This window comes from Lonchura striata, chromosome 2 (assembly GCF_050655825.1).
Source record: "Lonchura striata isolate lonStrDom1 chromosome 2, ASM5065582v1, whole genome shotgun sequence".
Taxonomy (NCBI): domain Eukaryota; kingdom Metazoa; phylum Chordata; class Aves; order Passeriformes; family Estrildidae; genus Lonchura; species Lonchura striata.
Window position 1 is genome coordinate 129,822,682 of NC_140704.1, and position 24,710 is coordinate 129,847,391.

The 24,710-nt window shown below is 36.2% G+C and overlaps 1 protein-coding gene across 12 annotated transcripts in view; it reads left to right on the forward strand.

Moving 5' to 3' along the window:
- The window catches only part of RALYL (RALY RNA binding protein like), a 372,476-nt gene that overhangs the window by 273,670 nt on the left and 74,096 nt on the right, over positions 1-24,710 (forward strand). For all 12 annotated transcript variants that reach the window (XM_021550590.4, XM_077783051.2, XM_077783049.2 and 9 more), the window contains one exon: positions 24,560-24,635. In XM_021550590.4, coding sequence (XP_021406265.2) covers positions 24,560-24,635 — 76 coding nt within the window. The remainder of the gene's footprint in view (positions 1-24,559; positions 24,636-24,710) is intronic.

The following is a 24,710-nucleotide window of genomic DNA, read 5'->3' on the forward strand; positions in this document are numbered from 1 at the left end:
TAATTTGCCCTTATTTTTTGAAAAAAAAAGGTATTCTGTGAATAGTCAGGTTACATATAAGTGACATGCATTAAAAATCACGGCTGCCTGCACAACCTGAGACATGTATCCGAGACCAGAAGAGAGGAATGTTCAGTGAACATTTTCCAACTAACCCCTGTTAAAAGTCCATTCAGCAATTGGGCTTTTACCAGCATTTTGCTTCTAAGCATCTCCTCCAAGCATTATTTTTGTTTTATTGATTATGAAAGTTTTGATCATACAATACTGAAATGAATGGCAAACTTCACATTGACTGACATACCATTGAATCAAGACTTTATTGCTTAGGGAAGAGTGACAATTATATTGTCCTTCATATTGCAGTCACAGAAAACAGCCATTAAGGTGCCCTAGGAGCTTTTCTTCTGGGATTTAACTCCAATTTGAAAGAATGTTTTACAAGTGAATGTCTTTTTATGCTGTTTCTTCAGCTGCTTTGTTGGAGCATCTGTTGAAACTGCCATTAAAGTGTTCAATGTACCACAGTTTCCTGTAGTTTTTGGCTGAGAAAAATTAATACAAACATAAAGCCATTGAAGTTTGGAGTTATTAGAAACATAAATGTTGCACCATCAAAATGTACTTTAGTCTTGCAAGGAATCTCATTTTTCTACCTGTGACTTTTTTTAGTGCAGGTCTGCTTTGTTTATAAACAATCATCCAGCTTATTATTGTTCATATATGTACATACAAATACACATTGAGCCAGAATTTAAACTAATTTCTGAAGTCATTTCTCCACAGACTCTTGGTTAGCTAAGCACATCATTGTCTCACCCAACTCCATACTTAAGTCCCCCTTTGTGGAGAGCAGAGTTTAGTAATGGATAAAAGTGAGGATATCACTGGAGTTCTGTCAATCAAGGATTTTGGATACTGGAAAGAAAACAAATATATCTTGTGCTCAAAAGCATACCAGAATTCTTTAATTTAGTCCATGTAACTATCTTGTCATGCACAGCAGAAGAAGACAAGTTGCATTTATATAGTTTGCAGTCAACTTTAATTACAAAAGAGAATTATTGAATTAGCATATTATGAGACACACCATTTTAGGCAACCCTTGGAAAATTATTTAGTCAGTCTTTAGGAATGAACTCTATGCGAGATTGATGCTTTTTAACAGATATAGATTGTTGTTGGGCATTAACTGTATCTTCAGAGCTCTGTCTGCCACTTTGGTCTCTCTTCACCCTATAGAGGAAAAGAAACTGCAAGACAGTTTTGTATGTCTTGTATCAGATAGGCAGCAGTAAAACTTGTGTATGTATTTTCAGTCTCTCCTTTCTGAAGAACCACCAGCTGAATCAGTTTAAAATATATTTAGTACAGAAAAAATAAATGTTGAGTTCTGTTTTTAACAATGACATATTTGGCTGTGCTTCAAGCAAATGCAAATTAAGCAGCAAATTTATAAACTGTGCCATAAATGGGTTTTTTTTAAGGAAAGCTATGAGGCATTTGGAATACACTCACACTTCTCAATATTATATTATAAATTTTCTAGTCATAAATTACTCAGAAATATTAGGACATTAATGTTATTTAACACTTCATATGCCAGTGCATTAACATGATGTTCTGGGCTCTAGAAAATATGAGATAAGAAAAAAATTGTTTATGATAGAGTTTGTGTCTGCACTGAGGTTCCAAGGATTTAATACCATCCAATCAAGGTAAAAGTTTAAAAAAAAATATTTACTGGCCTTTTGATGGAGAGCCAAATGGTACTAGTGATCTTTTCATTTAATGCTGCCATGATAGAGTCAGTGATTGAAGTAGTTGACCAATGATGAACAAAAGTTCTAGAAACTAGAGAAATTCTTGTGATGTTCTTGCTAAATGGCTAAAAACAACACCAACAATAATAATAAAGCTCAGTGAAAGGATCTACAGAGAGGCACACAGTTGTAGGATATAAATATAATATTGTCTAATGCTGTGGTTTCCAAGTTTGAATATAAACTCTTAATGATAAAAGTTCATGGTAGAACAAGATGATTAATGACTCAGAATCTCAGATCCCTCCTTTTCAATTAAATAATTCACAACTTTTCTCTAACTCCGGTAAGATTTAAGGCACGTATCTCAAACATGCTTTTATTTTACTCTCTTAGATAATAACTGTTTCTATTTATACTATAAAACTAACCATTTTTCACTTGAAAGCAACAATTTGTCACTTATTTCTTCAAAACTATCCTGAATAATTAAATGTCATTTGAACTTTTATGCATTAATTTATGTTTCATAATCTGTTTCTTGCAATAAGAAAACATGTGCAGGGAAAAGGAGAGAATGGAGAAAAAGCAAGAAAAAGGATCTCAGTTCCACACTGTACTGACAGTATTGTGCTACTGTGGCCAGAAGTTTGCATTCTTGAGAAGAAACTGTTCCCTTCTTGACGCTAAAAACAAAGCTGAATTCAGTCTTGGAAAAAGAAACAGCATCCCGTTTTTTCTTTGGAAGAAGATCACACACTTGAACCTCTATCAATGTCCTCCCTGAGAGGATTTGAGACAAATTTAATTAATTTCTCCAGTGGAACAAAGCTATGAAAGCTATCTCAGTAATTCAGGTTATATTTGTGATATTTATAAGGCATAAGAAAGTTGTACTCTGAAGGAATTTGTTAATTAAGGACCATAACTTCATCAGTATTTTTCCTGATGTGCAATCAACCTGCTATTTGTCATGCCCTTAATTTTATGGCATGTTAAGCTGCTACATAGTTTTAAATAATGTGTGTCTAATTAATACGCCTTGATTTCATCAACACATATGGCCTACTCCTTCTGGCACCTTTCTTTTTTATGAGTGCAATAATATTGTTTCAGTTTGGTACATGACAAGCTTTTTTATTTTTCTTTGACATACAAATTCAAGCCTTATATTGTACTATATAACTACTGAAAAAGTCCTTAAATAAAAAATGAGTCTGCAGTTCCATGACAAAAGACCAACCAAGAATACATGCCTGTCACACCTGTTTCATTTCCACAGCTGTATAAATTTATTTGTCACAAAGATGGTTAGTTTCATTCTAGTCAGGAAAGCAAAGAGTAGAAGACATTAATAAGATTTAGATGTTACTCTGTGAAAGAGTAATTAGCTTTATGCATGTTTTACTCAAAACTAAATACAATGTGGCCTTAGCCAGATCCCACTTATATTCATGTGCACTGAGGAAATATGTTTGTTCAAAAAAATTTAATTCCTTTTAGCATTATTAATCATGAAATCTCTGCAGCTTATTTTGGGTGTACTCTGAAATCACAGAATCATAGAATGGTTTCAGTTAGAAGGGACATCATAAATAACCTAGTTCCAAACCTCTGCCATGGGCAGGGACACTTTCCACTAGACCAGGTTGCTCAGAGCTCCATTCCATCTGGCCTTGAACACTTCCAGAGATGGGGCATCCACAGCTTTCTGGACACCTTGTTTCAGTGCCTCACAACCCTCACAGTAAAGAATTTCTTCATAATACCTAATCTAAACCTACTCTCATTTTGAAGCCATTATACCTTTTCCCATCACTACAGGCCCTTATAGAAAGTCCCTTTCCAGCTTTCTAGCAGGTTCCATTCAGATACTGGAAGGCCACAATTAGATCACCCCTATGCCATCTATTTTTCAGGCTGAACAATCCCAATTCTCTTAGCCTGCATGCAGCACTAAATTGGTCAGCATTGAAGCTGCTTAACAAATTGGCACCTCAGAGGTTAGATGAAAGTAGAATTTGAAAAAAAAACCACAGTAGGTTACTATTTTTTTTTCCAGACTTACAAAGATTTGTATGCATTTTTAGATGATTTTAAAAGCAAAATGCCTGGGTTTTATTAATTCAAAATAAGATCAGAAATATTCTTTTTGTTTTATACATCTTTAAATGAGTGAAGCTGCATATACCTATATATGTTCATGTTTTGTGGCTGATTTCTTTTCCAGTTTGTACCATTTTTCATCACTCTGGCTGGTACAAAATCCTGTGAATGTATTAATCCCTCTGTATCAGAACTAAGCTGATTGCTAGCTGAGGCTTAAGAAGATAGTCCCATTGTAGAAGATATGGGCTGCCAGTATTTATCATCAGAATCCTCACAGAAGGTGTTTATTGTGGGCCATGTGCTTCCAGGCTAATACATTTTTTCCCATAGCCACCTGTGATAAACACACCCCATACAGAAGGAAAAAATCCTCTATCAGATCCCCAAGCAGATACACTTAGCTGCTCCTTCTGAACAAACATTCTCCTTGTCTAGAATTCCACTGTAACTCTGAGAACAAAAGTTTTCCTGGGGCAAGTTGACAGCTTCTATGGGGAGTTCATTTGAGGTAAAGGAGCCTCCACATCAGAAGAAAACTGTTTGCCAGTTCTCCAGTGTTTATTGACAAGTGATCTTGGTCAGTGAATTTAATCAGAGCTGGTGTAGCAGCAGAGGCAAGGAATTTGCTATGCATCCTTGGGTTCAGAAGACTATTTCATCTCTCCTTTGAGAACCTCATTACACTATTAGGAAGTATTAGAAATGTATAAGAGGGAGGAGAAGGATGAGAAAGTAAGACCTATACTCCATGACTCAGGTGGGAGAGGGGAAGTTTTGTTCTCAGTTCCCAGGTGGGAGCTGGCAGAGGCTCACATGTATCCCAAACATCAGAGCTTTCCTTTTCCAGTGAGCTCTGCCTTTAGTCAGTGCTGTGTTGATGGCCTCAGAAGGTCCCTCTGGCTTCCTTAATCCTACCAGCAGATCCAAACTGCTTGGAAACAGCACCATAATTACATTAGTCATAGAGTTTGACACCAGCATGGGAATTAAACTGTGCAAAGGCTTTTTCCTTTCTGTGCCATACAATTGTTATTTCTGTCATCAGAAGGCACATATCTCATTTATAATGACAACTTGCGTTGAGAGATAAAAGTGCAACATTTTTAATTACTTGCCATGCTAGAAATTTGAAATCAGATATAAAGAGGTTTGACTAAGAAATTTACTGTGATGTGGCTTTCTTCAAGTTATTTTCTTTAAAAGAGAGTGCTGGTGTACTGCCAATTTTTTGCCCTCCTTTCCAGTTAAAATAACTTTACAAAATCAAGTTTTCCTGAGGGCAGAATCTATCAATATAATACTTTCCCATGCTGGGAGAAATTACTCCCAGTAAACATTTCATCCAGTAGATTGATTCTGCTTTTTCTCAGGAGCATTATTTTGCAACTATGATGAATTCTTACCACATTTTATTTCTTGTTTTAACATCATATCAGAACAATAAAAAATACTGAAATTTACTTTATTATGTTCTTTTCAAATGGTATTACTGAAGAAATGTAATGTAAAGGAATATGCTAAGTGTTCTTAGAGGTTTGCAGTATATTTTTAATATATAAGCATAACTAGCTTATATTTTTCATTAAAAATTCTTTAATTTTTTTACCTTTTGGGAACTAGTGCAACTGATCTACAGTAGCAACAGAGCTTTGTTCAATACAATGGCTAAAAGACTGAATTCTGGCCACATTATAACTTCTGCTATAGCTAGTTTTGGATTACCCTGAATACCTAGCTATTATGGTTTTTAATGTTATAGCAACAAATGACAGATTGGATCCCCCAAACATGATATTTATCCTCCATCATTAATTGCTGCTGTTAATGGGGACCACCTGAATATGCAAGCAATAATTACAAAAAAGAACTCACTGATCAAAGCCGTTTATACAGACAACCCCAACAGTCCAAGTCTGTTGGCTTCTTCTTTCCCAAGCAATACTTGTTGGGCAATATGCTTAAAATTATCCATAATAATTTCCTGCAAAAATCATCAGAGCATTTAGCTAATCCAAATTTATGTATTTTGCTAATGATTTTATTGTTAATATGTCAAGGAAAGTGTGCACCCTGATAAACCTGCTTTTGGAGAGATAAGAGACATTATCTTCCTACAGGAATTTTGTTTTCTTTATATTGAATAGGAATCAGAGATTAGTATAATACTGCTACACTCATAGCTAGTGAAATATGCACAATAGCAGCTGCGAAGCATGAGAAAAGTAATTCACATGTAAACATTTTTAGACCAAAATTGGAAAAATATATGAACAAGGTCCAGATACCTATTTAAACACCATTACTGTTATGCACAAAATAAATCATGCAATTTTTGAATATATACATGCAGCCATTTTGAAATCTTAGTATCTTCAGTAGAAACATGTTCAAGATTGCTATAAGTAGTTATTCATTTATTGGAAGAAAATTACAGGGCAATATATAATCCCTGATACTTATCATATGAGAACATTAATTGTGTTTGTCTTTTCATGTCAGTGGCTCTATCTTGCAGGATACTAAAAGAAGATCAAGTGGTAAATATGCTAAGTCATAGCACAAGGGGCACCTATGCAGTCAGAAGGAACATGCCCAGAGCTCAGCCTAAGCATGATGTGAGTGGGACTGACAGGACTGGATGCAGAGTCAGAGTGTGAAAAGGGGATGTTTAGAAAAAAGTGACACGAGTCAAATGCAGTGTATTACTGATCAGTAAGCTGCAAAATCCATGCTTTAACACTTGACAAATTAAAACTTTTTTGTGTATCTGTGTTGCTGAAGCAATTTATCACAGCATGACTTTGCGTTGGCTATTCATAGCTCCTTTACTAGAGCAGCTGGATACAGCTCAATAATAAAAATATTTATATTTTATTCCTGTCTTTGTTCCTGTGGAACTTCTCATTATTTGTAATCACTAACAGCTCCTTCTTGTTTACTTTTTATGGAGTTTCTAGAGCATAAATGATAACTCATTCTATTTTTCTTTCTTCTTGACTTTACTGCTGAGATGGCAGAAAGAGGCAATCATTGGAGTGCATGGGTGCAATTACTCTTACTTTATGATTTAGCACAATACTCACAGATTTGTTTATTTGGTAAGACCAAAGATATGCAAAGCACATAAAGGATATTTTTATGTTCATGAAACATGATATTTTAGTTCATATACAAGAAGGAAATTTTTGTCATATTTATTAACTTGTGTATACAATAGAGTGGATTAGTGATGTTCCCCCCCTCGCACAGCACCCTGAATATCAGGCTAGCCCAGAGGTTCGAGGCTGTGAGAGGAGGAATATCAGGAGATGGCAAAAATTCTCAAAAGAGGCTCTTACCCCAATATATGTTGGTTCATCTCTCTTTATTCTGTGGTGTCCAAGGGGAGAGCGGGGCAAAGAGAATGAACAGGAAATGTCAGGGGTCTATATAGACTTTGGACAGGGTGGGCTTCCCTGGCTCTCCACCAACCCCACTGGGGCAGGAAGGAGGGGTCCAGGGTTATCTTGATCAGAGTCACAGGGTCCCGAGGAAGGGGAAATGGAGTGCCCATGAGCTCACTGTAACAGATTAGTTTGCATTTGAAATTCCTCTTTCTCTTGACTGTCTCTGTCTCTTCCCACCATCATCAAAGCCTTTAGATTGCTGTCAAAATTCTGGGTGTTTTCCCTGTTTCTAGTTAAAGTAACAATATTTTAAATTCTATGTCAGTTTTACAACATTACGTATAGTTATCCTTTAGTTCATTACTGTTTCTTTAAGCAGAAGTACTAACACAAGAATAAATCCCTAAGCTTGATAAAAACAAGCAATGTCAAAACTCTCTTAGCTAAATTTCAATTTCACAGGTACAAGCATTTTAGATATTAGGAATAAATGAAGAACTAGTTCTCTTCTTTTGAACTAATTCTGTTTCTAGTATAACTAAATGACATGCTCCACTGCCCACGCTTCCCATGCCAAATGGATTTTCTCTTCAGCTTTTATAGTTTAATATCTGTGATTTCTCAAATGCACACCTATAATTTGGGTTTTTTTATTGCTTTCAGGGTGCCATTTGGGAAGATTGTCCTTTTCTTTGGTCACCATGCTAACAATTATTATCTAAAGTTACAGATGAAGTATAAGTATGTTCAGGAGGGAATTTAGTGGTGTTAAGATGAGGAAAATAACTTCTGTCAGCAACAGGCTCATGATTAGAAAGGAAAGAGTAAGCTAGTGGTTCCCTACTTTTCCTTTTTAATCACCTGTTCAAAAGGGCTGCAGTTTATTATCTTGTTCTTATCTTTTTCAAAAATGTCAGGAAGACTTATATGTATGTCATAGGTTAAGATTCCTGAACTGCAGTGAACATTTTTCAGTACTTTTACAGAAGAAAGTTAGCAAACCCTTTATGTCCCAGTTAAAATGACAAAGAGTGCAAAATGCAGTTTCAAGAAATAATATCTATATGGTAAATTTAAAGAAACTGTGTAAAAAGATAAACTCTTCATCTCAGTGGAGATAATTAAAGAAAGAAAAGATGGTCTCTTTCTCTCAATTACTGTGGGAGAACACAAATCCAAAGCACAAAATATGTGAATACAGTCAAGTGCTTGGATATTTTTGTGGGAACAAAGCCATATGACACCTTTCATATATCCCAGAAATCTGAACCATGAGGTTCAAATGGACAGCAGGAACAACTCTGTGTATGTCTTTTTTTACCGTGGACACTAATACAGCACCTTTGGTTGCTCATCTGTATTCCCTACCCAGAATTTGATTATCCAGCCCCCACATGGTAGCACAAGCTCACTGCAGATACACCCCAGGGACAAAAGTCACCTTGAGTCTTTCACAAACTCTTGTTGATTATATCTGTGTTATCATACAGCAGTGGGCTGTATGATAATTTTATTTGTAATATTCAAATTTTTGACAGGTTTTTTTTTTCAGTTTCATGTGGAGCAATATAGGAGAAAATAAAGCAAAAGTTGAATGGTAGGGAGGATTTGTTGAGGGCCTAGTTATTTTTTAATGGCTTGGCAATTTGTCTTTTATAGTAATCAGTATAGAAATATGCATACCTGAAAAATTAAATAATATGTCTTTGTCTTTCATTGCCCAGCAGGTGAAGCCATTGGAGCAAATGGAAATTATTTCATTGCTAAAAGTATTTTTAGTTTTAACAAAGCTACAACCTAGCTGTAGAGAGATAGCTCTGGTGCTATGTTTTAAACCAGTTTATTGTTTCATCTCCTGGTTTTGGATTGTAACTCAGGTATGGCCATGTCAGTGAAAGGAAGCTGCTGCTGCTGTTGATTTGCTGGGTTTTCTACTGAACCTGGCCATGCACTAACAATGCCAGTAAGTCAATATTTCAATTAGCACTGGAGACACCTGTATGAAATGTTCCTGGCTTTCTGGACACACCGACACTTCCCCAGTGTTTCACTGCCACTTTGCCAACATGTGTTTCTGCTGGATAAAGCAATCACCAGCATGGCAGCATCTGTGAGCCCAGGGGATGAGTGACTTCTGGATGGGGCTGCCAGGGGTCCCTGTGGTTCCAGTGTCTGCATGCCAAAGGGCTGCGGGGTACGAGAGGAGTCCCAAGCATGACAAGGAGGCTTCGATGTGCTTCAAGGTGGCACAATAAATATGTAATCTCATGGCCCAGTATGACCTTGTTTCTGACACTCATGGATACAGCATTTCCAGGAAAGCCTGCCAAACATGTTTGAACTTCACAATATGGATTGCCTTCATGAAAGCTTAGCTTTTATGTAGCTCACTAAGAGAAAAGACAAACTTTTCAGGAGTGATTGCATACAATGAGTCCTGTTTTTGGGAATAAAAAAAGGAAATAAAGGGTGCTGACATTTGCAGGTATGTCTGTAGGAGAAGGTAGGGGAGAAAGAGATGAATTTTAAAAGTAATTAAAAACTGCACTCTTTTTAATCCAGGTAGTTCTTTAGTTCTGTTTTGTTGTTTGTTGTTATGTTGGTTTTTTTTTTAATATTGGCATATAAATTGATACCCAGATTAATGACTGAAAGAATTTTTTTCCAAAACTCAGTCTTAGGGCTATGCTACTCACTAGTTAGCAGGGCTATGTCTTCCCCATTGTATGTTTGACAGAACTATGGATCTTTTACTTCCTACCTCTGTTGACAGTACAGGGATTTAACAATGAAAGTTTCATGTGTGCGGGTCTTTTTTATGAAACAGTGAAGTAATTTATTAAGTAAGCAAATATATACCTAGTAAAAATAGAATAAAATAGTTTATAAAAATTACTGTATATTTAACTTATATTAAACTTTAAAATGTGGTGCTGAGGTGTATTATCTAAGATATGTAAATTAAAATTGTATCTTACCTTTAAGGAGATTCCTTTCATTGCTGTGTTGTCAGTGACTGAACTACAGAAGTGACTACATGAGCAAAAGATCTTTGATCTCTCTCCCAATATCATCCTATATCAGAAAAGAGGTTCATACTTTTAGTAGACCAGCAAAAGCAAACATTAGTAAAATCTTCCACACTATTCTGCAGAGACTGCATTCTATAAAACTGCAAAATTTTGCCAAATGCAGATATAAAATTTAAAATATGAGTGTTTAAAATGTATTGGCATATCAAGCATATTTACACCTCTAAAATGGTAGCTTTTCCAGTGGCTTCTGCTTTTTGTACCCTGATTTCATTTTTATTATTTCTTTCTTTTTAAAAAGAATTAAATAAAATTTAATTCTTTGTGATAGCTAGAACCTTTCTTCTATTAGAGACACTTGGAACTTGGCAGTCTGCATAAGTGGGGGGCTTTCCGTATGCAAATGCTCTAGCAGTTAATGCATGAAAAATACATTCAGGTATTTGCAAATGCAAGATTGCATGCACGCACCATAAAACTTTGTTAGAATGCTCTGTGAAAATCAAGACCTCAGTTTCATCCTCAAAGTCCTAGGGGATGCCTGTGCCAGGCTAGATAATTTCTGTATCCATGCTGCTGTGATACTCTGTCACACATGCCAGAGATTTTTTCACAGACTTGTATGTGAGCTGCCTGAGAAGCACCCAGAGGCATGGAGAAAGGCAGAAGTAAAGCAGGATGTACCCAGTTTATGAACATTATCAGACCTGAGTGGAATATTTATATTCTTAATAGGATGCTCTTATTTCACTTGCCCTCCTGTTCCCCATCTTCTCTGCAATAGGCTGCACCCCTGTGTGACAGCTGGAGCCTGTGTCAGTGACAGCACAAATTCCCACCATGCCTGCCCTCGCTCATTCTGATGTGGCAGAAATACCATTTCACTTTTGGCTGGCATCCTAGCAGACAAAAATGTTCTGTGCACCATCCGTCATGACTGTCCTGGTGGGCATGGGTCACCAGGGGTAGCATATCCTGAAAAAACTGCAGAACCTAAAACTGAGCCACTGTTATCTACAAATGGGTTTTGTCTTCCTTTGGGGATAGATCTTCATAACTCAGCAGTATCACTCACCTCCCCAAACTGTGCATGTATCAGAGAAACAAAACAAAGAAATTTTAATTTAGAAGGTACATCCAGATAGTAATTATTCTGTTGGCATGTTTATTTTACACATCTTGAAATGAGGGATTTACAGACTTTCAATATCTGAACAGGAATTGAGGACCTGTGATCTCTTAAATGAAGTAGGTTTGGATACTGTTTTAATTTAAGAGAGGTGTCAAATATTGAACTAATTATTTGAATTTAAGTAAAGTAAATATGAATCTTTCTCTGTTACTTACTGCAAATAGAACAAGAGACTTTATTCCCAGATCAATTTAAATGAAAAACTGTAAGAAAACATTAATAGATTCCAAACTGTGTTGCATCCTTCACGCAACAGAACTTAGGGATATCTTGAAGTGAGCAATAATTTTCTAGTGGGTAACTGATACTTGATCTTGGCCCAATCCTCTTGTATGAGCTGAAGTTATGAAGCATTTCCATGTTCTAATTCATGATTATTTTTTAAAATTAGCTAAGCCTTTGGACTCTTTAAAGTGTGGGGTGTGGGGGGAAAGGCTTTTGAGGGATAAAACCAAAATAAAGAGCATCATTGGCATTAAAAAAATTTAATTGTCATTAAAGGGTTAATTTTCCATTGATCCTGAAGCTTCTATGGTGGTGACTCAGTACTCTAGTGAATGGCATAAAATGAAGCAATGAAGAAAGAAATGTACTACAATTTATTGTTTTCCAATATTATTTTATGTCTTTATGGATCACTGCATGAATTCTGACCTAAACCTGATTTTATCTAAGATTTTAGGGGAAAGTTACATTAACAATAAGAGCTTAAGCTCTCATCCAAAGTTGTATCCTCTCTTTTATCAGCACTGCTTTTCCATACTGACCTAATTGCTTGGAAAGTAGGTAAAAATATTTTTAAGTATGGAATTCTAAATTCTTTTAAGATTCATTAGTGTCTGGCAACATGAAAAAGTTGTAAGGCTGAGATTGCAGCAAAGTACAGGTTAGCACAGCTGGTTGCAGGCTGTTGGGTCAATATATATTAGACCAGCATATATACTTTAAAGGTTTAGTTGCATCTTTGGCTTTGCTTGAAACTTAAAAAACAAACAAACAAACAAACAAGCAAACAAAAAAATAAAAAATAAATAAAAAAACAAAAACAAAAAAAACCCAAACACGCACAAAAATACCCATGATGTTAACAGCAGTGTCTGAGTGTCTGATAAGAATTTGAACATGAGGAAGCAAGAGATTAGCAGACAGTATGCTGAAGCATTATGTTGAATCACATTCATTTTTATTCAGAGGGATCATTCAGCCCATTGTTCTCCTCTGGCCATTCTGTTTGTTTCAATGTAAGATTTAGGAATCTTATTTATTCTTAAAATTAATTAAAATAGCAATGCTAAGGCTTTAAAAATCTTCCTGCATTTTTCATCTCTCCTTGTACTCCCTTCCTCATTTTAAATGACAAGCATGAGATTAGTGGTTTATGCAGTATGTCCAGAAGATTAATGTCTCCAGGTGATCTTAGAAAGCTGTTTCATTTGAACAGCCACCAGAATTTCTTATTGCGTAGAGTAGGGAAAATAAAAAAAAGAAACAAATAATCTAACCATCTAAAAGCTGCAGGTACTGAGATTTAAGATAGACTCTTGGCACCTTTCTTTAGCAATAATGCTAGATAAGAATTTCAGATTTGGTGTTTCTGAGACTAAGGAGTGTTTTGTTTTGTATTTAAAAGCAATTGGTTCCAGCATCCATTTCAATACAATAATTTAATGCTAGATTCAGGAATTCAATATTCCTTAGTGTTCCTATGTAATCTTAGATTTTCAGGAACTCTGTGATAAATGTGATATGCAAAACTCAACAATTTTCCAGGTGAAAAAATATGTGCTTCTATTGCAAATGTTTTCACACACAAGTATACACATACAAAAATATAAAGGAAAAGGAAAATGCAAGAATTTTGTGTCGGGGTTTGCAAAGTGTGTGAGAATTTGATTGGGGTGAGGGTTGTGCCTGTTTTAACTTCATGATGAAGTTGCAGAAAAAATACATAGCTTCCAATGAGGCCCAAAGCAAAAATAAGGATTCTGAACTCCTTACAGGAATCTGATATGTCCAAAATGCCTTCAAGGAAGCAAATGTCCAAATGTTGTTCACTATCTTGTCTAGCTATATGTATTTCTTAATCCAACTGCAGTAAAGATAAGTTTCCAAAACCTTTTTACAAAAATTTGTGATGTGTGTTTATGTGCAGCTTACTCAAAATAATCACATTCTGAAAAAAAAATTGAAGTCTCGGTCCCACAGACTTCTGGGGAGAAGAATTAACTCAAAGTGAGGGAGTTCTTGGTTCCTATGATTTCTGAGCCAAATTACAAATTTGCTTTTTTGGTAATAAAAATAGACAGTTTCATGGCAAAACTGGCTTAGACAGAAAATGTTACTAGGAAGCATAGAAGAACAAGAACCTAATTAACATAAAAGGTAGCAAATGTTCAGTGAGAGCTTCACTAGCACTGTGCACTAATGTGCATGGTAATTATACCTTTTCTTCTTTGAAATTCAACTGAAATATGTTATGTGGACCCTTTGGTAATAATTTTGATATTGAGACAATTTAATGAGGTTCAAAATAATTACTTTATTTCATAATAGCATTTTTAGTAAGCTATTACATTTTTTCCTGTTATTGATTCTTTACATATGCAAATTTATATAATTGATAGAATATAATACCTTAAACCATTTGTGAGAGAACCTCTGAAGCAGCATGTAAAGTATATTTGCATGCAAACTCAAATGTAGAAATACAAAAGTAAACATCAGAAGTCCAATAAATTGCATGGAGAAGGATAATGTTTTATGTTTCAAGAAAGGGTTTCTGACATGACTTTTATGATTTTTATTATTACTGAGGGGTGAAGTAGTATTTGAAAAAGGATTTGAGGCAGTGAAGAATAGGGGAAATATAAGGCCAAAACAAAGCTCACTTTTTGTCAAGAAACACTTTTTCATTAAAAAATGCACCAATATGATATATCAGCAAGAACAGAGTAATGGGACATTTATGTCCTCAGCAAGGCTGTTTGAAATTTTTGTGATTTCCAGTTCCAGCTCCTAACAGTTAGGTACTGACAAAATCAGTAAGGGAAGAAAGATAAAACATCATGCTTTAGGACTTAAAGTAATCCTAAACTGCTAAGCATTTTAGGAGGAGAATCATGCTGAGATGATAAGAGAATGGAGGGAAAATAATCTTATTTCTACCTAGTTCATGGTTCTTGTGTCGTCTTCCAAAGTGTCTGGGGCTGCTGAAGGCAGAAAATTACAGTATATCAACTATCAATCTGTCAATATATATAGCATTTTCTCTATTCCTATCAACTCTTCTATTTTCCTTGCAGGAATGCCACAAAGATAGAAATAAAACAACAGTGCATATCATTAATTTTGAAGCTTTTTGGTATTTGCAATTTTTAAATGCCTTGCTTTTAAAATAGACTTCTATGTTTTTGCTGTCTGGTTGACAAATGGAATCCACTTCAAAAGCTGCCAATGAAAGAGAGTTAGAACATGGTTAGAACCTAAGCACTGCTGTTAAGGAAATTTTGGAATTTGGCATAGCTTATTTTGGTATCAACTCCACAGTAAAATTTAATTCCATGTGCCAAATTTACATGGGATTATCTCCACTTGATCTCCTTTATATCACTACTATATTATTTTATAATACTAAAACTATGATACACACACACACACACACACACATATATATATATAATTATACAATGCTGAAACTATAATAGCAGTAAGGTAATATTTATAGTTTTTCCATGATAAGGTATGAGCTAATTCTGTGGCTGTCAATCATCTGATTTTACAATGTTTGTGTTACAACGACAAAATTTTTCAGGTCTGTATTATGTCATATATTGGATATAAGGAATTTTTTTCTCAGTGATAGAGGTGAAGCACTGCACAGGTTGCCCAGTGAGTCTGTGGATGTATCACTACTGGAAGTGTTTAAAGCTAGCTTGGACAAGATTTTGAGCAAATCAATCTAGTGAAAGATGTCCCTTCCCATGGCAGGAGAGTTGGACAACTTGATGTTTAAAGCTCCCTTTACATTATTCTATAATTCTATGAGTCTATAATATAGGGCACAAGTTTTCATAAAGCTGACACTGGAAAAACTACTTCATCTCAAAGAAAATGCTAGAAGACATGCTATGCAATTCCAAAGTAATCTTGGAGTTTGAAAAGATCCTCCTCTATAGATCTCTAAATCCACAAAACCTGGAACTTGAGAATAATGAGCAGAAAAAGAGTGTATGGAAAGGAGAATTTAATTGCTGAAATTAGTTGAGAGTATTTGTTTTGGGTAAATACTTTTCAAGTAATGTGGGACCAACAGGAAAGCCTGAATCTTAGATCATCTGAGAAGCCAAGAACAGTGAAGATTAGAGGAAATATTTCAGGTCAGAGAATTAGGGTAAAACCAGATGTTTTGGATAGGAATATTGTTGGAAAGTGTTGAAAGTGCATTTGAGGCTGCAGAGGTCTATTTCTGTCACCCCCACCAGCTTCCCTGATCAGTGAACACCATTGTTCAAGATTCAGTGAAATCCGCAGCATGATTCCTCTCTGATCTGTTGTGAGCCTGGATGAAAGCCTCTAGGGTGTGGGAATACCTTCAAGATCAGACCTCAGCTTGAAGGTTTTGACAGCAATGTTGAGGGTGTCAAATATACCAACCCCTCAGTGATGACTGTAATGCCAATTCCAGCCAGCCTTTCAGAGAGATACACTTCCTCACACCTAGCAACACTTTAAAGCTGCCCACCAATGTTTTCTGCCCCAAACCATCACCTACTGCCCTGCTCCCTGGACCTGGGGCTGCTGCAACCTCCTGCCCAAACCGGGAAAGGTCCCAGGCTGCAGCATGCAGAATGGCATGTGCATTACAGAGTATTTCTCTGAAAGCCACTCTGCCCGTGATGCCCAGAGAGCCTTGGCTACATCCACTTTGCAAGATTATCAGAAAATTCATTTCCCATGTAAGCAAATTTTGTTTAATGTTCAAGAAATATAATTAACAAGTGCAGAAAATGTTGGCAATTTCTGCAAAATGTTGTTATTGTGATGTCTATTTTATGAAAAAAAAAATTCCTAATGTTTGAGTTTAATAAAGTTGATCATCTTCAGGAGAGATAGTGAGTAAAACAAAAGGACTGGGGCAATGAGGATTTTGAACTCTTTTATACACTACAGATTTCAAGTGTCATGAAAAACTATTGCTAGGAGCATGAAGTTAACATCAGTAAGAGAGTCAGATGAATGGCCATGGGGCAGAGAAAGTAGCCAAATATTAGAAGAGAGAGAGAGAAAAATAAATGTAGTCTGAGGACAAATTGAAAATTGCCAAGGTTCAGGGCATGTTCCCTAGAATAAATCATATTGAAATCTGAAAGAAGTAGATGAGGGACTTTCATACTCTATCCCCACTACACTGTTCAATGTTTCTGCTTGGGGCTAATTGCAGTGCTGAGAAACTCAGACATCCAGTCAACATGAAGCTTTGTCTGAATCTCAAGTTAATAACTATCTTTTGTTATCAAAGAGCAGCAGAGAATTTGTTGCCTGCTGCCTTGTAATGATTGCACTTGATCTGAAAGAAGACAGATGCTCTACTTTTTATTGTAAACAGCATCTTTACTGTGATCAAGAGAAAGCAAAGGTAATCCTTGCACTCCTCACTGTCTGGGAAAAAAAAAAAGCTGTAAATCAAGGACCTATTCTGTTTCCCATTAACAGCATCAGTGAGAAGGTAGAAGTGCAAACAGGGTTTGTAATCATATGAGACTCCTTGCTTGAACTCTTTTTGTTGGTTCTTTTTCTTGTTGGCTAAGCTTACATTAAAACTGTTTCTTTTTTCCTGAAGATAGCAGAGAGTTCCTGATGTACTTTTCTTTTACCCTCATGGCAACCCTCATTAATTTTCTGCATGTGCATAATTTACTAGTCCACGTGTTAAACAAGAACCTGGTACATAGAAATCTCTGGGTGAGAAACAGAAGCTGCAAGCCTGATTAAATTAAAAGGATTTTACAGGAAGAGTATACTTACCTGCATCTATAATTTGGCTCTGGTGGGGTGAAACACACATGTGACAGTCAGCTTCATGGCTGCTATGGCACAAACCTGTATTTCTACAGTACACACCTGAACCCCCACAGCTCTCACAGAGCTGGTCTGCAGGTAAGTGGCTGAAGCTGAATCTCATTCTCTTGCATCTGCAAGTGTTGAACTTCCTGTAGAGGAATACACAAGTCCTGTGCTGAGGAGGAAGAGTGGGCAGGATTGCCAGCAGCAGGGCTGCTCTCCTTCCCATAAGAATTCCTTCCCAAGGCATGCCATATTCTCTGTGGTGTTCCTTTCCCTGCAGCCCAATACCCCAGGGTGACTCCTGCCGCATCACAGTAATTCCTCTGCAGAAATTCAAGCACCAGAAGAGAAGCAGTTTTTAGGGTCTTGGCTACAGATTTCTTAATCACAGTGGAGTCCATGGACAGTCAGTCTGAGGGTACAAATAAGCATTTTCCTCTTCCCCTGGCAGAAGTGATGCTTCTCCCTAGGCATGGACATGGATCACTGCTGATGGCACAGCCAATAGGGCCAGGAAGTTTGGCCCAGATTGTGATGTTTCTGGGGATGGGAGGTGCAGCAGACAAAAACCAAGGCAGACCAATGCCCCCTCAGCTGTGAAGTACATCGGCATTCATTCTGGAGCTGAGATACTGCTGTCTCCAGGGCTCTGAAGGAATGATGTTTGATGGGTAGACAGGACAGGATTTCCTCTTTTAGCTGCCATCTGTCCTCACACCAACCCAATTCCCTGGGGAATGGAAAAAAATTCCTGCAAGACAACTCGTAACACTTTTGCTACTGAATAGTTTTAAGAATGATAGCTTATATAATCCTATAGCATCATTTCATTTCAGCAGTATTTAATGAAAGAAGAAATGGTTGAACAAAGCAATTTCATATACTATTCAACAAGCAGCTCTTTCTTTATGAAGCATTAACAATAGCTGTCATCTTTGTACAAAAAAAAAGGCTTCCAATTACTTCAATGCTAAGAGAAAATCCAAATAATGAGAGTCCCACAAGAATTTTTAATACCATTATGGAAAAGGAAAAGGTGTGACCCTGAACTCCATTTAATATTTTACTAGCCTTGAGAATCAATTTGAGATTGTGCTCAATTTTCTGGAAAGTTTCATCTTTACAGCTGCACAATTTGGGCACATAATGGAAGAGAGCAGAGAGCTGTCCTTGCCTCTCTGCTTTTTTCACATGCTAGAGATGGGGGAAAGGGTGGAGGTGACATGTAATCAATAGAACATATAAAGAAAAAGGTAAATTCATTATATAAAAAATGTCATATGACTTCTTTAAAATTTCTTTAGCAGGCAGCAGGGAAATTTATAAGACTAATAGATGGAAGAGTATAAAAGAAAGATAGATTAGCCTTAGCTTTTCTGGTGTACAGTTATGCTGGAAACTATATGGCTACAGACTTTCTCTAGATTGCATCTACCTCTTGGTCTTTCTCTTCTATCCCAAATACTTTTTGTCATCTGAAAGAGAAGAAAATGCATCCTGACCTCTCGTCATCAATACCTCCCTCTGTATATAGATTGTACATTCACTGTGTGAATGCCTTCCTATATCTTAATTTAAATTACCATCTCTTCCATTAAATGTTGGTCTACTTCCAGTTTATCTGGAAATACACAATGATACAGCTTTTTATCAAAAATTTAAGTCAAATAAGTGTAGAATTTTTCAAGGAATGTCTCCATTTTACTAACAATTCACAAGAATGTATAGAAGAAGGCCTGATGAGACATGTCTTAGAAATCCATTTTTTGAGCTTTAAAGGCACTAGGAGTTTTCTTAGCTCCAGGTTTTAGTTTTCAGTTTATCTGACATGGAGCCCACACTCAGGCGCCACATCCTTAATATTAAATTATAGGCACTAATTACAGGTATATGGATCTGTTTTTTTTCACTGGTGAAATGCCTGCAGTGATCTCTAGGTCATGTCAATTCTCTATCTATATCTAGAAATTGTATGGGACAGTACTTGTAAACTGTGGCTAAAAGTCATGGAAAGAAACAATTTAACAATGTAATACAATACATAAAAGAGTACTAGTGCCTTGAAAGGGCTCCATTTAATTTTGTAGGTTAGATGTAGCCTGAGACATGGGCTCTGGATTGGCAGCAGAAAGCCTCAAAATCCAGTTTTCATTAATTGAGTTAGTGCCTGTTGAAGTTTCTTCTTTATGGCATTTGTTTTTGTGAACCAAAATTATTCTGGTTTTTTTTGTTTGTTTGTTTTTATTTTTTTAAGACTTTTTTGAAGAATCTGAATGGCAAGGATACCAAGAAATACTGAAATACCTCTAGGGTATGAATGCTCTTTAGGTATCACTGCTTGCACTTACAAAGCCTGTTTGAAGTCAGCTGTTGTCTTCAGGACCAGATTCTCAGATTACTTTGCCAAGGAATCTGGGAGCAAAGCACAGGGACTAGCAGATACTTCTGCAAAAGTGGGATGTTTATGTCTGGAAGAGGTAGACTGTCAATAGTAGGAAATAGTGATAGAAGGAATGTAGATTATGCTATGTTGAGTTGTCTTTTCAGACAATTTTATGTAGCCACTCAATACAATGACTGCCCTTCTAAAATGGCAATCATACTCTTTTTTAAATTATTTTTATGTTTTGTCATTAATCACCAGGGATTTTCAATACAATTACAAATAAAAGTACCATGCTCAAAATCAGATCTATTCTGCTGATGACACACAACCTTGAATGAAATCTAAATTTCGTTCTTTGACTAAGCTCTGACATGATAACAGGGAAGTATAGAACTAAAAATGGATTTCTTTACATAAAGAATGTAATTTCATTTGATTCTGAAAGCACATAAGACCAGGATGCTGCGTTACAATGTGGTTTTTTCTGCATATTCACTTTGACATTCGTAGTGTTACCATAGTATTTTGAATTTCAGTGATGAATTTATCTTGGTATTGATATCTAAGTGAACATTTCTAGTATACAAGCTGAGAAAATATTGTCCCTGGGCTGCTCCATTCCCACATAGGATTATACAATTATACAATCATGGAATCATAGAATGGTTTGGGTTGGAATGGATCTTAAAGACCATCTAGTTCAAACCTCCCTGACATGGGCAGGGACACCTTGTACCAGACCAGGTTGCTCAGAGCCCTGTCCTACCTGGTCTTGACACTTGCAGAGATGAGGCATTCACATATTCCCTGGGCAACCTGCTGCAGTGTTTCACCACCTTCACAGCAAAAAATTTCTTCCTAATGTCTTATCTAAACCTTTTCTCAGTTTGAAGCCATTATACCTTGTCCCATCATTACAGGCCCTAGTAAAAAGTCCCTCTTCATTTTTCCTGTAGACCCCCTGCAGATAATAGAAGGCTTCTAAAAGGTGCCTCTGAAGCCCACTCTTTTCCAGGCTGAACAACCCCAACTCTCTCAACCTGCCTTCATAGGGGAGGTGCTCCATCGCTCTGATCATCTTGGTGGTCCTCCCCTAGACTTGCTTAAAGGCCCACATCCTTATGCTAGGAGCCCCAGTGCTGGATACAGCATTTAGAAAGCAGAGCAGAGAGGCAGAATCCCCTCCCTTGCCCTGCTGGCCACACTGCTTTTGATGAAGCCCAGGCTACAGTTGACTTTCTGGGCTGCAAGCACACATCACTAGATCACATCAAGCTTCTCCTCTTCACCCCCTAATCCTGTTCCAAATGTATTCTCCACCCAGCCTGTGTCAGTGCTTGGGATTGCCCAAACCCAAGCTCAAGATCTTGAATTTGGCCTTGTTGAACTTTATAAGGTTTACACGGGTCCACTTCTCATGCCTATTAAGGTCTCTCTGGATGGCATCCCTTGCCTCCAGTGTCCACACAGCTTGGTGTCATTGACAAACCTGCTAGGGTGCACTCAATGCCACTGTCTGTGTTGCCAAGAAAGATGTCAAACTGCACCAGTCTCAGTATTGATCCCCAGGGAATGCCACTTGTCAGTGGTCTTCACTAGAAAATCTACCTATTTAATACATATTTGAGAGTGACCACAAGCCATTTCTTTATCCATCGGGTGCCAGTTCATCAAGTTCCAGAAGAAATGTGAATGTCTGTGTCCCTTGTGAAAGAAGTTGTCTGCTACATATTCATGTACAAGTGCAGTAGCTAATTTGACAGCTTAAGGAGTGATATGTTTCTGCATTCCTTGGGGTGGAATCATTAGCACAGGTAAATCTCTGTGCTGCTGACAGCAAATTTATTTGACACAGAGTTTATGATCTAGAAGATGTAAATGTCTACTGTGAAACAAATGATGGATGAAGGAAGAGAACAGCTTATCTCACAAGATTTCCAGTTGGGATAGAAATAATCTATCTTGTGAAATGTTGACAAGTTCACTTCTAATCTCAGTTAGAAAATTGAGGCTGGAAGAGATAGTGCTGAAAAAATAATGGGGTGAAAGTATTTTCTAACTTTTCAAAGCATTTCCTACATCCATTCTTAACTTGCTACAAAGAGCTTAGGGAGTTGCAGAGTTATTCAATCACTTTCATATTAACAGAAAAGCCCTATGTGCACAGCTTTTGTATGAACTAAAATCTCTTTCCCATGCTAGAGAGAATTTTGGGCTATTTTCATCTGTATAAAGTTAGAGATCACTATTTAGAGATTAATTTAATATGTGAGGGAATCTTAACTGATTCTGAACAGCTTTGCCACTGTGCCTCTTACAGTGTCACCTTTCTGACATTTTTGATTGGAATAAAGAGAACACATAACTAACAGCCCTTAGCCTTCTACACTACTCACCTTTTTTAAAAGTGGGTCTTGTAGAGCTGCAAATGCAGGTCTATAAGAACATCCATCAAGATAGTATTGATCTGTCCCAGGAAGATATGAAAAAGTTTTGAAAACCCGTAAATAAGAGTTTAAAGAGAAGAACATTTAAGATATAAGTCTGAAACAGTAGCAGATGAGAGGCAAAAAATATGTGAAAATTATTGTATTGTGATGAAGACACCACTGCCTCAGGTATTTCCCAAGAGTAGATTATAATTCTACCTTTTTTACTTTTTTTTTTAAATCTGTCCAGCTTGTAGTAGAAGATGGTGAAAGCCAACACAGTCAATGACCTTAAACTGACATATAAAAATGGTATGAAAAGGTCGAATTATCACAAAGGTCACAGGATAAAAGTTTTATTCCAATTCTGTTTCTAGGAGCCAATGGAAATGCAACAGAGTTATCAAAATTGCTCAGTGGCTTTCAGAAGTTCTTGGTGTTTACTTTGTTGATTCAACATATTAGAATTTATATCTTGAAATAAGGGCATCATCATAGATGAACTTATGATGAAAATGAAAGACAAAAATAATATATATTTAATAAAGCAATTGCTAAAATTAAGGTAAGGAAAGCATTTCAAGGAAGCATGAAAACTGTCTACAAATATTTCTCCAATTTCAGAGGTAGAAGAAACAAGAAAATTATTATTTCATTAAAAAATATATTTAATAATAATACAGCTTCTACAGTAGAAACTGCAGTCAGATTTAATACCAAAATACTTTAAAGAAGGAAAATGCTACTTAAGTGTTTTATATTATATAGTTCAACATAAAATAATTTTATATCAGGTCCTTATATAATTTTAAATATATGTTGACTGAGCTCAAAATACCAAAAATAAGTGTAAATTTTTTTAAAATTCTATTAAATATTTGAAGTTTGAAATTTCCATTGGCAAAATATTTTCTGTCAAAAGGAAGTCTAAGGGACAAGCATTTTCAATAATCCTCATTGTTAAAAAAGGCCAGATTGGGAGTTTTGTATTAATTTTTTGTGAAATAAAACTATCCAGTCAATACGTCTCAGGCTTTTACAGCATCTTTTAGGTCAAAAATAATGAATAAAAATGTTTGAGCTTTTAGCATCACTGCATTGGACAGTGTTTATCCCTGCTCTTACACCTTATCTTTCTACGTCTCCCTCCACCACAGTCAATTTCAGGTTAAAATAGACTTCTCAGGTTAAAATAGTCTTTACCGAAAACATGCATTTTCTTGCAAGTGTCAACCACCACATGATTCCATATTTCATAGGATATGATGTTCTGTCACAGCAATTTTACACTGAAATAATTCTGATGATTTCGTTGACTGTTTCTCTTTTTTTATGTTATTGAAGCTGAGAAGAGATTTAGCTTCAACATCCCTCAAATTGCATGAAATTTGTTTCCTAAAAAAAGTTTCACTTTATCCATGTGATTCGGTGTAAAGTCAATTTTACAACATTTAATCAGAATGGAGGAGCTTTTTTGATATAGATTTGTTTTTATACAGACAGCTTCCTCAGCTCTAGAAGGTATTCCCACAGAAGGGTCTCTGCTGCTTTCTCCACATATAACTGTTCTAGCAATCATAATGAGATGTCTATCTCCTGGTATGTCTTCAAGTACAATTCAAATGAAGAGACAAATTTGACAACAAAAATAATGTCCATAGAAGCTATATATCTATATATTTCCATAGAAATTATATATCTATATAAGGCTGACTTTCTTTTATATTTCAAGCATAAATTTACAGGTAGAATATAAGTCAACTTTCAAAGCATGCACAAGATTTCTGATCTTGTTGAGAAGAGTAAGTATCTGATTAAGAAAGAACATTTTCAAACCCAGATTTTCTCATTCTCCAAGGAATGATGCATTTGGGATGGGAAATAAATACTTTCTGAGTGGATGATAGATTAGCAGTTAAAGATCAGTGTGCATTTCTTTAGATCCTACAGGGAAATCTTCAGAACAATGGCAGTCCTCCTCAACAGAATTTGACTTGAGATGATTGACTAAAATCCTCATGATTACAGTAAAACTTTTTTTGAAAGTTTTGTGGCATCAATTGAGAAGAGGTAAAAACTAGACAGGTGTTTTAAGTATGCTGTCCATTTTCACTGCCTTTTACTCATTTTCAGTTACTTGAAGGTGCCTTTGCTAACTTCCAGATGTTTGACTTACTGATATCCAATGTTTGCTTTCAGATATCAACATGGCAGGAGAACCAAAACCATACAGACCAAAACCTGGCAACAAGCGGCCACTTTCAGCACTTTACAGGTAATTGAGATTTCACTTTAACTTACCCCAATACAATTTTTATCAGAAAAATTATAGTCACCTAAAATGTATCTA